This window comes from Bombus terrestris, chromosome 9, assembly GCF_910591885.1.
Source record: "Bombus terrestris chromosome 9, iyBomTerr1.2, whole genome shotgun sequence".
NCBI classification, from domain to species: domain Eukaryota; kingdom Metazoa; phylum Arthropoda; class Insecta; order Hymenoptera; family Apidae; genus Bombus; species Bombus terrestris.
The window spans coordinates 11,769,032-11,782,685 of NC_063277.1; the positions used below are offsets into that span (position 1 = coordinate 11,769,032).

General features: G+C 28.4%; 1 protein-coding gene across 8 annotated transcripts; it reads right to left on the reverse strand.

Moving 5' to 3' along the window:
* Window positions 1-384: 384 nt before the first annotated feature.
* On the reverse strand, window positions 385-13,378 carry LOC100652124 (la-related protein Larp4B). 8 transcript variants are annotated; one of them, XR_007225197.1, is made up of 11 exons: window positions 13,004-13,333; window positions 11,184-11,550; window positions 10,421-10,670; window positions 10,153-10,293; window positions 9,569-9,796; window positions 9,167-9,306; window positions 8,147-8,995; window positions 4,725-4,926; window positions 4,122-4,225; window positions 3,704-3,990; window positions 385-3,625 (listed from the first exon to the last, which is right to left on the reverse strand). XR_007225197.1 is itself a non-coding variant. In XM_048408891.1 (11 exons), the coding sequence occupies exons 2-10, from the start codon at window positions 13,017-13,019 to the stop codon at window positions 4,130-4,132; spliced, it is 2,289 nt and encodes a 762-aa protein (XP_048264848.1). In that variant the 5' UTR covers window positions 13,020-13,160; window positions 13,256-13,365; the 3' UTR covers window positions 385-3,990; window positions 4,122-4,129. The 8 variants fall into 8 exon arrangements, 7 of the variants coding, with proteins under 7 accessions (XP_048264848.1, XP_048264851.1, XP_048264850.1 ...); XM_048408891.1 differs by having other exon boundaries at window positions 385-3,990; window positions 13,004-13,160; window positions 13,256-13,365; XM_048408894.1 differs by having other exon boundaries at window positions 385-3,990; window positions 13,256-13,378.
* Between the last annotated feature and the right edge of the window lie 276 nt (window positions 13,379-13,654).

A 13,654-nucleotide genomic window follows, 5' to 3' on the forward strand; every position in this document is an offset into this window, starting at 1 on the left:
TAAGTAATATTAAATACATATAATGATATAATATAATTTGATTCCTTATAACGTACAAAGCGTTTCATTTCAGCTTTGTGTATTGTGACAAATAATTGTTGTCTTTTGTAAAACAATATTTAAGAGATCACGTAATTTTAATCAAATCTGCATCTTGAGTAAAGATACTGTCAGTCTCTTGTTTCAAAGATAGTGGCAGTTTCCTTATGCCCTGAATAAAATTACATGCAGAAGTAGTTGCCACCATATTTACTGGAATATCTCAGTTTCCTCTATCTTATTCATAACTCTAGGCCATAGTTCATCTAAACTGTGTCTATACAATGTTTAACAAATAAAATACATGTAAAGTAATGTGAGATTTTAAAGTAAAAGTAAAACCAATAACAGTAATTAATGTTTAATTTTGAAATTTGTCACTTTACATAGTAATAAACAAACGTCATAGATCATATTATAATACACAAGTTTTCATAGTTAAAAAATCAGACTTTCTAGGCCTGTAGCCTATGAAACGGAGTACATTATACATTGTATTTCTGTTGGACTTCAATCTAATCACAGTTTATTTTGATGGATGAGTTAACGTAAGTTTATCAGCCACGATTTTGTGACGAGCTTATTAAAAAAAGAACTGAGTTCTAATATACCTTTTTTCCATACATTCCAATCACAATTTTATTCCAGTATGCCACCCTTACCCTGGACCATTCAAACGATATTAACTTGAAATCATTATATACCTTATTTCTTAATTACAGTGCCAGCATAAAAGCTTTTTCTATACCAGTCCTTCTTATGTGAAGCTTAAAATGTCCCACCTTGTGCATTTGATTTTACAAAATAATTGTTTTACGTAACTCTACGATTTGTTATTGTTGACAGAATAAGCGATCATTACGATCCAAGGTATTGGTGCGTCTATTTCTCACTTTATATTATACAGGTATATAATATATACCAACAGTTTAGCATTTCTTACATTAAATTCCATACATTTAGTAAAGACAATGTATAGAGAGGAATCAACTTTCAAATTTTTTTACATATAATCCGTAGCGATAATTAAAACGAATATTCAAAGCATACACATAATTAGCTATACATAATTTATGGGGTAACGCATAAAGTAAGACAAATCACTTTAACATTGTTTATGTTTTCTAAAACTCCATTATCAAGAAATGTTAATGCTTATCCAATTTTATATATATATATATATATATATATACACATATATGTATGTATATATATAAACATATATATACATATACATATATATACATATATTTATTTATTTATTTATTTATATATAAGTGTGTATATCTTTTGTATTTATATTAATCTTTTTATCAGTAAATTCACGCTAATATACATTATATATAAACTAAGCAAATTAATTGACGAATTACTATACCATTTAACTATTAATTATTCCTCTTTTATTTTTATTCGATAGTAAGATATTAAAATACATATAACATTAAACAATATCAATCTTATTTGGAATAAAAATACTGTGCACGCGACGTACTGTTGATGAAACGATTTATCTTTTATATAACTGCAGAAAATAAACTTTATTATTAACTGATGTAACTAAAAATTGATATTGATGTACTGCTGCATGTATATTGAGATATTACATGGTATAAGTTAAAAGAAAACTAATAAGAATGTTTTGCAATCAAAATCAGTTTCATTTTTCTTTTAAATAGCCAAATTTAGTGTATATTTCCCTTATTTATATCATGCTCTGTCAAAACAAAAATAAAAATGAAAACAGAAAAAAGTAAATGAAAAAAGAAACAATATGACATATTTACATTAAATAAAAGTAAAAATCACTTCGTGAATATTAATCTGCGAATTAGTGAATTTACTAATGAAAAGATATTTATATGTGTGTATTAAATATACCGTACTTGTTTCTTGATGTAATCAACTGAATTACATTAAATGTTGAAGGTATCATTGAGATACAATTAATATAAGTTGTGCTACAAGACTGAGACTAAAGCAAAGTGTTTACAGCACCACGATTTAAACTGAAACAATTAATATCTTGATGAATTTACAGTTGACAATAAATTTTTCTGTATATCCAACATTGCGACTATTCAGATATAAAAAATTAAAAGGCAGTATTATAAATGTAAAGTATAATTATACATGTTGGTAATTGTTTTATAGTTCAGGAGATTGGTTTTCCTTTAATATTCATTATTTCAATTTTTGTACGCATATCAGTAACAAATATATCATATGCGTTATTCACTATAATGTATAGGTACATGTAATTATATAACATCTAAAGCCAAGCTCCTGTAATATACACAACATTTTGAGGCACTTAAACGTGTGCTCAAAAACCATGGTTTTGACAACTCTTATATTACTTGCCAAAGCATAATTCTAAATTGTATGTTATCTCATGTAACGGTAATATTAAAAAGAAAAGTCAGTGCCGTAAATAGGTGCCTAAACATGTCATAACAATTTTTTTCCATTTGAGATGAATACAAAACTAAAATCTATTTAATATTATTTCCAGAATATTAGTAACAGTAGATAACTTATTATTATTTCTGATTTACTCGGAATAAAAATTTTAAAGCTTCTAGTAGAGACTAGAATGTACCTGAGGCAACATGGAATGTTATATTTTCTAAAGTCAAAGAAGGAGAAAAAGAGAAATATACTAATGTTCTAATTTAATTTTCTTGTGTTATATTATTTTCTTTCCTTGTACGTGTATTATGTCTTAGAAACTATTGATAATTTTACCAATAAATATACCGAATTTGTATTTCTGTCTTATAATATAACGGTTACAGTATCGTAAGACAAGTAATTTTTTAGCATTTTATAATATTCTGCATAAATATGAAAGATTAAGTGTTTTTTATTAATAATAATTTGTTTTTAAAAATATTAATTATTAAGCACGTATAAAAACATAATAATGAAAATATAACAAACCAGCGTCAACTTTTAGTTCGTATACAAAACCATACAATTCTAGTTTAAACGGACTTTGTTACTTAAAAAATAATTATAAAGTGTTTTATATTTTTTTAATAATAATTACAATAGAATAAAGCTTTACTAGTATGATCTTACGATAGATTTAACAGTTTTAATAAATTTTATTGGTTTTTATGTTTTTCTCATTAGAATGATTTAATACATATCACTGTAAGCAATGATAGTGAGACCACAGATACCTTATATCTCACCAATAACATTTTGAATTTTTAAACACTTTCCAAATGCTTCCCAAAATTTTCAAAAACTCGGATGATACGGTAAAAATTTCATTTGTATATTAATTATTTATATTTTAACGTCATCTGTCATTGTCATTAATATTCTGGAAAAATGCAGATCTTATCTATAAATAATGTAAATGAAATATAGAAAATTACAAGAAAACAAATTAATTTTTTCAAATCAAGCATCCTTATGATTTATCTGCTTTAAAAGTTACATTCTTTTTTTCGTTTTTTTAATCAGAATTCTGTATTTACTGAATAAGTTTCGTTGCACTCTGAACATTCATTAAGCTGTACGCACATAGCAAGGTTTGGCACAAAGATAAACATTTCCCAGTTACGGCCCTGTGCTATGAAAGGGGAGAGGAGAAAGGAATTAAAAGATTAATACCTTAGTTTAACATTTTTACAAGCTAACAAATATGTACCTCCAAAATCACAGAACCAAAGCATTAACAATACTCTTCTACACAATGTATTATCCTGCCAGCAAACGTATTTTTTTTTTTAAATATGCAGCGAATTAGAGTTTCTTCAAACAATTTTTGTATGATAGTTAATTGATACCACATTCATTGTAGGCGAAGTCACTGTACAATGTAAAAAGTTTTCTTCATACCCACTATATCCAGTATAGGATAAAAGCAGTGGTACATAATCCATATAATCCAGATGAAGAATAACAGCTAAATATTGAAATTCACTGCGGTAGTATCTGCAAAGGTACTTCCTTTACTACATCTTTAACTATACATGTTATTTAAAATCTTAATTAAATTTGTGTGTATGTATATGTAAACAAACATTATAGATAACTAATAACATAAAAAAAATAAGTTTACTCACATATTGATTTACACATTTCCATCCCTTTCATCTGTCTTATGTTTTGTACAAGGTAATTCGCGACAGTGTTGTGCTACTTGAGCATAACTCGGTCTTGTAAGATCCTATAATAAAAAGCATTAATGTAGCAAATACAATTAATAAGATGTTTAAAAGTTATTTATTAAAAAACATTCCTATTTATAAAATTTATAATTAATAACATTTATAATGTAGCTTTAAAAGTTAATTTTTATTAAATCTTATCTTGTTTGTAATCATATAAAAAAAAATTTTGTAAGTTATATTAATATCAAAATTATTACAAAATTTATAATAAATAAGATAATACTAGTACTTTCCATAAAATCTATTTCATTCATTAAAACGTTCATTAGTTATAGCCAGATTTTTTATGATGTAATATGTATATATCAATGTTGCATTACATTATTAAATATTTAAATAATAATATTTTTCTAAATAACTTTACTAAGACATTTTTATAATTTTTAGGCTTTCATTATTATTTTTCCAAACGTAATACTATATGAATATATTAACATAAAGTTAATATTGTAAAAGGAGGAGTACAAATTATATATAAGAAAAGGATATACTTACTACAGGGAAAGTAGAAGTTCCTCCCACTTGTGACTGGGAATTTTGTGAGGCAGTAGGGATATTACATTCACACCTAGATACTTGTTCAGAATCTTCCACTGTGTGTGCATTTGAAACAGCCTCGTCCACTCCATTCACCATGTTTGAATCGTCAGTCTTTACAGATCTGTCAGCGGTGCATTTCAATAATAAAGGACTAAACCTGAACGTGCATATATATAAGTATAATAGATATATATTCAATACATATTAAATAATTACAACTGTGCACCTTAAAATACCATGCACGAATATAAGACAGCCACTATTATATACATTTCATTCAAAAAAAAGAAAAAATAAAAAAAAGGGGGAAATAAAGAAAAATATTATTACTACATAGTTAAGGGAATGGGTCTTGCAAGATTGCAACACTTATTTAACAAACCAGTATACACATCATTTATTTACTTTCACTGACAATGAATCTATAGTCATCCATTAATAATGAACCATGCGTTTTATTATATTCTCATGTGCCGAATATTACAGCTTAACTTTATTTTAAAAATTAAGAATTTAATTGAAATGTCTTTAAGAATAACTTGAAAATGAACAATTAATAATTGTAATATAATATAATATAATATACTAATACAGTATAACATAACATAATATTATAATAATGGATAATAATAATAATAATAATAATAATAATAATAATAATAATAATAATAATAATAGTAGTAGTAGTAGTAGTAGTAGTAGTAGTAGTAGTAGTAGTAGTAGTAGTAGTAGTAGTAGTAGTAGTAGTAGTAGTAATAGTAGTAGTAGTAGTAGTAGTAGTAGTAGTAGTAGTAGTAATAGTAGTAGTAGTAGTAATAGTAGTAGTAGTAGTAGTAGTAGTAGTAATAGTAGTAGTAGTAGTAGTAGTAGTAGTAGTAGTAGTAGTGGTAGTAACAGTAGCGGTAGTAGTAGTAATAGTTGTTGTAATAGTAATAGTAGTAGTAATGGGAGTAGTGGTAGTAGTAATAGTAATAGTAACAGTAAAAGAGCAGTAATAGAAATAATAGTAGTAGCAGTAGTAGTAGCAATAGTAGTAGTAATGGTAGCAGCAGCAGTAGTAGTAATAGTAATAGAGTTGCAGTAGCAGTAGAAATAGTAGTAGTAGTAGTAGTAGTAATAGTAATGAATAATAATAATAGTAATAATAATGAGTGATAATAACAATGTTCATCATAATAATGGCAATGATACTGGTAATTTCATAACAGTGACGATAAACACCATGAGAGAGAGGAGAGACAATTTTGATAATAATAATAATAAATAAGGAAGTGGTACCAATATTAATAACAATAGCAGTAATGATAATAGCAATAACAATGACAATGATAATATTAATAACAGTGATAATAGTTATAGGGAAGATAGTACTACGGAAAAAAAATATTACATGACTAATAGCAATATCAACAGTAATCATTGATAACAATGATAATTGTTATGATATTAGAAAAATAATCATAATAATGAATTATGATTATAAAATAAGAAGAGAAAAAAGATATAGAGAAAATGATAATAGTGACGGATACCAAAGAAATGATTTACTAAAAATGATATTGATATTAATAATTATAACTTTAATAGTCACAGAGCAAAAAATAATAATAGTATTAGAAGTTACATTAGCAGTATTAATAGTAGCAGTAATAATAATATTAGTAATAAGAACAAAGATGTTTATAGTGACAATGGTGCTATCAATAATGGTACAGGTAATGATAATAGTGAAAATGATGATATCAATGAAGATGATGAAAGTGGTAAAATAATAATAATGATAATAATATTAATATTAATAATAATAATAAAATAATGATAATAATAATAATAAAATAATAACAAACTCATGTATTAAAGAACCCTGAATAATATAATAGTTCATATGTATTGTTCATTTGCCGCAGTAATACAGGCAAGAAATATAAATTGTGCTACCACAGATTACTGCATACATTCTTGCATACATACGCATTGCAATATTGTGTCGTATTTAATCACCATAGAAGACTGGTAAAACTTCTGACTACCTAGTATCAAATGAATACCTCGATTTTGAGCATTTTATGCTTTAAAATTAAAGTTTACTTTTTCATCGAGTGGAGCACCAGCTCTTATTTGAAAAAGAACCATACTAGCGAGGCATTCCAAACAATATTAAACAACTTATCACTCGATGGAGAAAAAGATGTGGTAATGAATAGAAATAAATGGCAAATTGGGATAACTGAGCACATCTACAAAATTAACCACCATAGAGAGTAAAATAATGGTAAATTCAGGAAAAATACACCTACTCCTTACTGCTCTATGTACGAGTATAACATAATTAAGAAAGGGAAAGTTTAAAAATTATAGCACAATAAACAAACTTTTTACATAATTTCAAAATTGTTATGTGTGGGCATATGCTAATAACACTAAAGGTAAATTTACTTTTGAGGAAATTAAAAAACAATTAGCTGCAATTGTTTTTGTTTGTTAAGAAATTTCATAAGACATCGCTAAAAATAAAATACAATAATTGCAAAATATTTTGGTATCTTTTATTAATTATTGACAAATTAAAATATAATACATGGACTACTTATTATTAACATAATATAAAGTCAGTTCCCAAAAATAAAATATATATTTTAGTATTTATTATTCTTACTTATTTTGTCAGAGTAATTAATTTACTACTTTTATCCATTCTATTTATGAATTAGTAAATAAGCAGAAACTTCAACATTATTACAGTATCATATTAACAGAATATAACTTATACTGAAAGTATGAACTACCATGAACAGAGCTACTTTCCCTTTCCTTCTTATATAGGTGATATGAAAATATAGGTGGACTATATAACTTTCACTAATACACATCCACCATACAGAGCATAGCACGCATATAATGCAGCCAACACTATCAAACACAGCTTAGCAATCTTTTCAGGCTCTATGTGACTGCCTGTATATAAGTCATTCTGATGTATATGTGTGTATGTGTGCGCATGTTTATATGTATGTATATATCTGTGTGTATATCTATACATATATACATAATATATGCAATGTATCATTAAAAGATATTAAAGAACTTTAACAATAATTTATAATAAGCAATACTTTAGAAATGTAATTAAACAACTACCTGCTTTTACAATAAATGAAGAATATATCTTCTATTACACACATGCACATACACAGATTATGTATGCACATATACAAGCATATATATGTATTATGTATTTTATACATGTGTCATACATATACAAATACATAAATGTATGTATCTATGCATGTTAAATGTACTTATGTACATAATTACGTATGTGTGTGTCTGTATATGTACGTTGTACATATGTGTGTATAAGAAGAAAGCACACTCACTTATCAGGAGATGACGGGGGAGTGAGAGTGATGGTGCTGAGAGCGATGTCTGTGGAGTCATTGTTGCTAGCAGAAGCATTAGAGCTGACATTTGTAGATGCAACGGAAGTAGTTGTTGATGTACTGCTAGAACCAGTTGGAGCTTCTAGCAAACCAGCATGACCACCAGCACTTGACCCTGGACTTGCAGACCTACTGCTGTTACTTGTTGGTTGTTGATGGTATTGTTGTGAAGTTCCTGTAGGTTCTTTTTCTTTGACGCTTTTCAATTTTGCAGTACCTTTAACTACATCTGAAAGCCTATTCTGCGATTGCGTACAATCTGTACCAACAGTTTCTACTGAAGCATTATGGGATTTTGCAAGATCAGCATCTAGGCCAGGAAGAGGAGGGAAAGCAGAAGCTTCCAAATCGAATTGTACCCCTCGGTTGCATTGTGTGTTATTATTACTGGCCGGGGTAGATTCTCTGATTGACGGTAAAGGGCTACTATTAGCCTTTGATAATGACTCTTGGTCTTTGGTCCTACGATGCATACGGTGACGCGGAAATTGTACCCCAGAATCCAGAATTTGCGCGTCATTTTCTTGGGATCCTTTTGGATGATTGCTATTATAATGGGCCTCTCCAGTTGCTACAGTTGTATGTGAGGAATGGAACTTTGTGCCGGTCTGGTAGGAAGAAGAAGTTGGCTTCACCGTAGGCAAGCTCGAAGTAAAAGTCGGAACTGTTGCTCCTAAAGATATTGGTGCCCCACTTATAGGCGGATGTGAAGTACGTCCCATTGGCACCATATTACCGCCACCATCCATTAAGCCTGGCCTTTCAGATCCATTTCTTTGTTTATTTCTGCATCACATGTATATATGTGTGTGTATATATATATATATATATATATATATACATATATATATATATATATAAATAAAATAATTTTTTGTAAATATTACTTATAAAGAAATTATTTTTTTAAAACACTATCACATTTACGTTGTTAAAAATAATTATTAATGTCAATACCTGTGACGAGGATTGTATCTGTTATGAGGTTTAAACGTGTTATGTGGTGTAATACCATTCATAAAAACACCTGACATATCAAAGTAAGCGGGACTCGCAGGTCCCCAAGGCATCATTCCAGGAGGATAAAATGGTTGATGCTACAAAGAGTATACAAAATTATTCAAATCTAAATACCTAATGCAGTTTGAAATATTTAAACATAAGAACGCTTTAATATTCAATAATACTTAAGTACTATTAAGCAATATTTAATTGAAGACTAAAAAAAGAGGAACATATATATTAATATATGTGAATATTAAAATGCAAATGACGATATATTCAAAATATAAGTGAATTATTTTTTAAATATATCTAATTATATAACTTGGAATTTTTTATAAAATATTGTCTACTTACATATACATGAACCTGATTGGCATATGGCGGCATTGTAGTTTGTGGCATAGTAGTACCATTTGTATAAAGGAAGCGTTGCTGTCCAGCTGTATAGCTATTTGGATCATAAACAGGCGGTGGTGGTGGTGTTGTTCTATAACCATTTTTAATACCACCCACACTAGCAACTGCCGGGATTGGTAGCCTATTCATTGGTTTAGCTTTGATTCTAGCCATTATGGGCTTTCCCTACATTATACATAATAATATTAACATTAAATATTATAAAACAAAAGAATTTTGAATAGAACTTACATATATTTCTAACGTATTTTGTTTATAAGCAATTAATACAAGCAAATAATCATTATAATTATTAATTGTTCCAAACTAAAATAACATCTTGAAAATATTTTTCTTTAATTCGATTTATATTATTAATTATATATTATATAATATATACTGGAATTTATTGAAACATAAAATGAAGCTATATAGACACAAGTAATGGATAACTACAATTTTGTATGATTATGTAATATGTTTTAATGCCTTTTATAATTTTTATTAAATTAAAAATAAATTATTTCTTTATTGAATAGTACCTGAAATTCCCGAACTTCCTCACGTAAAAACCTGTAGGCCTTTTGAGCATCTTCATCAGATTCAAAAGTTACGTACCAAGAACTATTATGGGCAAATTCACATGAAATAAACCTTGGACATCCTTCCCCAGAGAATAAATTCTGGAATCAAAAACATTATTTCATTGATGATCTGTGATTAGAAAGGAACACCTGTAGGTAATCAAATGTTATATCAATGTTTGTTTTCCATACATAACAAAAAAAATAATATGTATATCTGTTTCACCTTTACATCTTCCAATGGCGTATTATCTGGTATTTCACGAAGAATTACAATACATCGTTTGTGGTTAGGTCTTACTTTCTGCCCTTCTTCATCAACTTGTACATTTGGAGATTCTCTTAGAACTTCCGTTATAAGTTTTATATCTTTTGTCAATTTTTTCACTTGGTTGAAATTTGCTACTGTCCATATTGGTACATATTGATCATTATCCATTTGTGATAATAAATATGTATCATTAGCTAAGTTTTCTCTAGAAAGACAATAAAATACAATAGAATATATATTTACTGAATACAAATGATATATATATTGTTGAATGTTCTATAATAATTGATGTTCATTGTATACGTTATTAACTGTTGTTGACTGATAAAACAAAATATAATAGATCTTGTACTATTGTTGTATAATAAATAAATAAAAAAAATAAGAAAAGTAATAACTATAACTCAAACATTACTCATTAGTGTCCTCTAATGTTATTCTTTTGTTCTTTTATTCTCTACTAATTCTTTATTCTTATATTCTTTTATTTTAAAATTTGAATTGTAATCAAATTTTAAAATACTTTGTACAGATAAAAAATAAATATACGTAATAAAAAAGGAGATATAATATAAAGATTACGTGATAATTCTATATTGTTTATAAAAGTTTGCAAAAAACTAAAATCATATTATAATTATAATATGTCACTAAATTAGTAGTAATCAATAGAATTCTATACAATGTTATAATAAGTTTCATGAGATTAAGAGCTTACCTGGAGAAATAATATTCAAGTTGTGAAGAGAGCATTTGTTTAAGTTGTTCCAACGGTATACCAGGGGCTGATATGTCACCCATTGGAGCAGGTTGATTTGGCACATCACCTAAGGGAGCAACATCCACTGGACCGTAACCTGCTGCACCCCCTATACCAATAGCGTGTTGCAATGTAGGTTCCAAATTACCAACAGCTGCTTCCAACATTAATTCATTTCCACTTGGAACTCCGTTCATGATGTTATATTCCAGATTGGATGCAGTACTTCCAATTGCACCCCCAACAGAACCCAAAGGTTCAGGGGTGGCTGGATAGACCGCCCCTGGTGGGAGCTTCCCGATGTCCCCATTCATGTACACGTACCCTATGAAAAATACAAAATGAAATTAGTAACAAAAATATATAACATATTGCTATATATTATAAGAACAACTAACGTCCAGTACATGATATACTTACATATTATAACATGGAATATAAAATTGAATTAATTAGTGATTTTAACTTTATTTATAAAGACCATTACTTTTAATTATATCTTAATTTTAAGAAACCAAAAATAGATTTGTATCAATTAAGAACCATAATGAAATATATATCATTAATTCAATTAATACATTAGTAACAAAATTGTATCAGATCATACTAGATAAATAACTATAATATGAATACAATAATACCAGAAAAATATATCTTCTACTATTTTTATACCCTAATTAATACTAGATTCATATTTCATAAACAAGCAAACAAATCAATAACCTTGAAAAGTGACCTTTTGATCTTTTACACTTGAAAAATTAGCTGATATAGTATTTATTTACATTATTAAGCATGTGCATATCAAGTCATTTTGCAATCATATTAAATAATTACAGCAATTTCTTAAAAAAACAATTTCAAATAAGATTTTCGATAATTTTCCTAAACCACACAATTGCAAAATGTGATACTAAAATTTTAACTATTAAATTATTTTGTTATAGAGAGAAATACTTTCCATAAATGTGATTAAAACTATGTAATATGCATAATACACTAGTCTGATGTAATACATTTGTAGTACCTATATGCATATACATTTGTACACATACATACATGAATCCATATATACATAGACATGGGTGTATATGTGCATGTGTGTCCCACGTATGATGCGCGCGCGCGTGCTTATGTTCAATAGCACATAGTTCGTGTTCATGATGTGTACATGTCTGCGCGTGTATGATGTGTGTGTGTGTGTGCGTGCGCGCGCGCGCGCGGGCGTGTATGTGCAATCTAAATGCACATATATAGACGAATTCAAATTATACAAAATTTATTTACATGAAATCTCGGCGAACCATAAAGGAACGATAAATATAAAAATAGAGAACAGACTCCAGATTTCTTGATGTTCACGTAAAACAACTGTTTTCGAACAATTACTTTTTGATTCTATATGTAAAATGAGAAATACCGTGGAACATGTTTTAAAATCATAATTCTAATAAAAAATTTTTCACTGATTTTGTTGAAAGTAAAAATTGAATGTTGATCGTACAAACCGTGCCACATGCTAAGATTTGATCTTGTTCAATATCAATGTGCAATCGTCAAGCATTAACACTTAAACGTCACATTGTATCCTTCTGATATAGTTCTTTGGGAAAGGTTACGGCATGAAAAGTAAAAATTTTGAAAAGGCAAGATATGCAATATGTTGGATGTGATTAGCCAAATATAGAGCGAGACGTTGGCCGGGCCAACACGTTCACGCACGCAGATATGGTGACAACCACTTGGACAGTACACTTATGCGTATCGTATATCGTTACCGAAATCACCATTCATCCCGAAACAATCCCAGATTCCATGTGCCTTTATCAATAGGTGTTCTCAGCAGCTTCGTTTACTGGCTCGTTCTTCGGGTGTAAGTACCGTGAGCGCACACGGTTGTGCGCAAAAAACGCAACCTTATTCCTCGTTCTCAAGCTATGAATAGTTAGCCATAAGCATCTGCCCTCAATCCTCTACATCATTTGGATCAATGTGAGTCGCGCCGTTTTAGAATTTTATAAAATTCTTACCGAGAAGATGAATCAACTCAACACAATTTCTCAAGGAAACTACAAAATGGCCGACACAGAAAGGCACATGCCGTAGCTCGGTGCATTGTGGGTCGTAAGTATGTAGCTCGACTATAGTGATATCTGGTGGTTAAATTGCCATGACTCGCATCTGCCCGGTAAATTTAAATCTCTAAAAGTATTTTGCAGGAATTCATTTACAATATTACTTGAAAAGTTCTATATCATTTTATATTAATATACTATATAAGCTATAGATTTATATAGAAATTGTCTTGTTAGATAACTATAATTATCTTATTTTCTATTACCAATATCTAATTAAATATGCAGATATGAACTTAACCTAAACTTAATATGTATAAAACTATTGTACTCACTGACGCGCCCATATAATTA

Coding starts and splice junctions, on each gene's coding strand:
- LOC100652124 (XM_048408891.1), bottom strand. Junction 9,307..9,568: donor CCAATCAGGTTCATGTATAT/GTAAGTAGACAA, acceptor TACTCTTTGTAG/CATCAACCATTTTATCCTCC. Junction 8,996..9,166: donor AGATACAATCCTCGTCACAG/GTATTGACATTA, acceptor CATGTGATGCAG/AAATAAACAAAGAAATGGAT.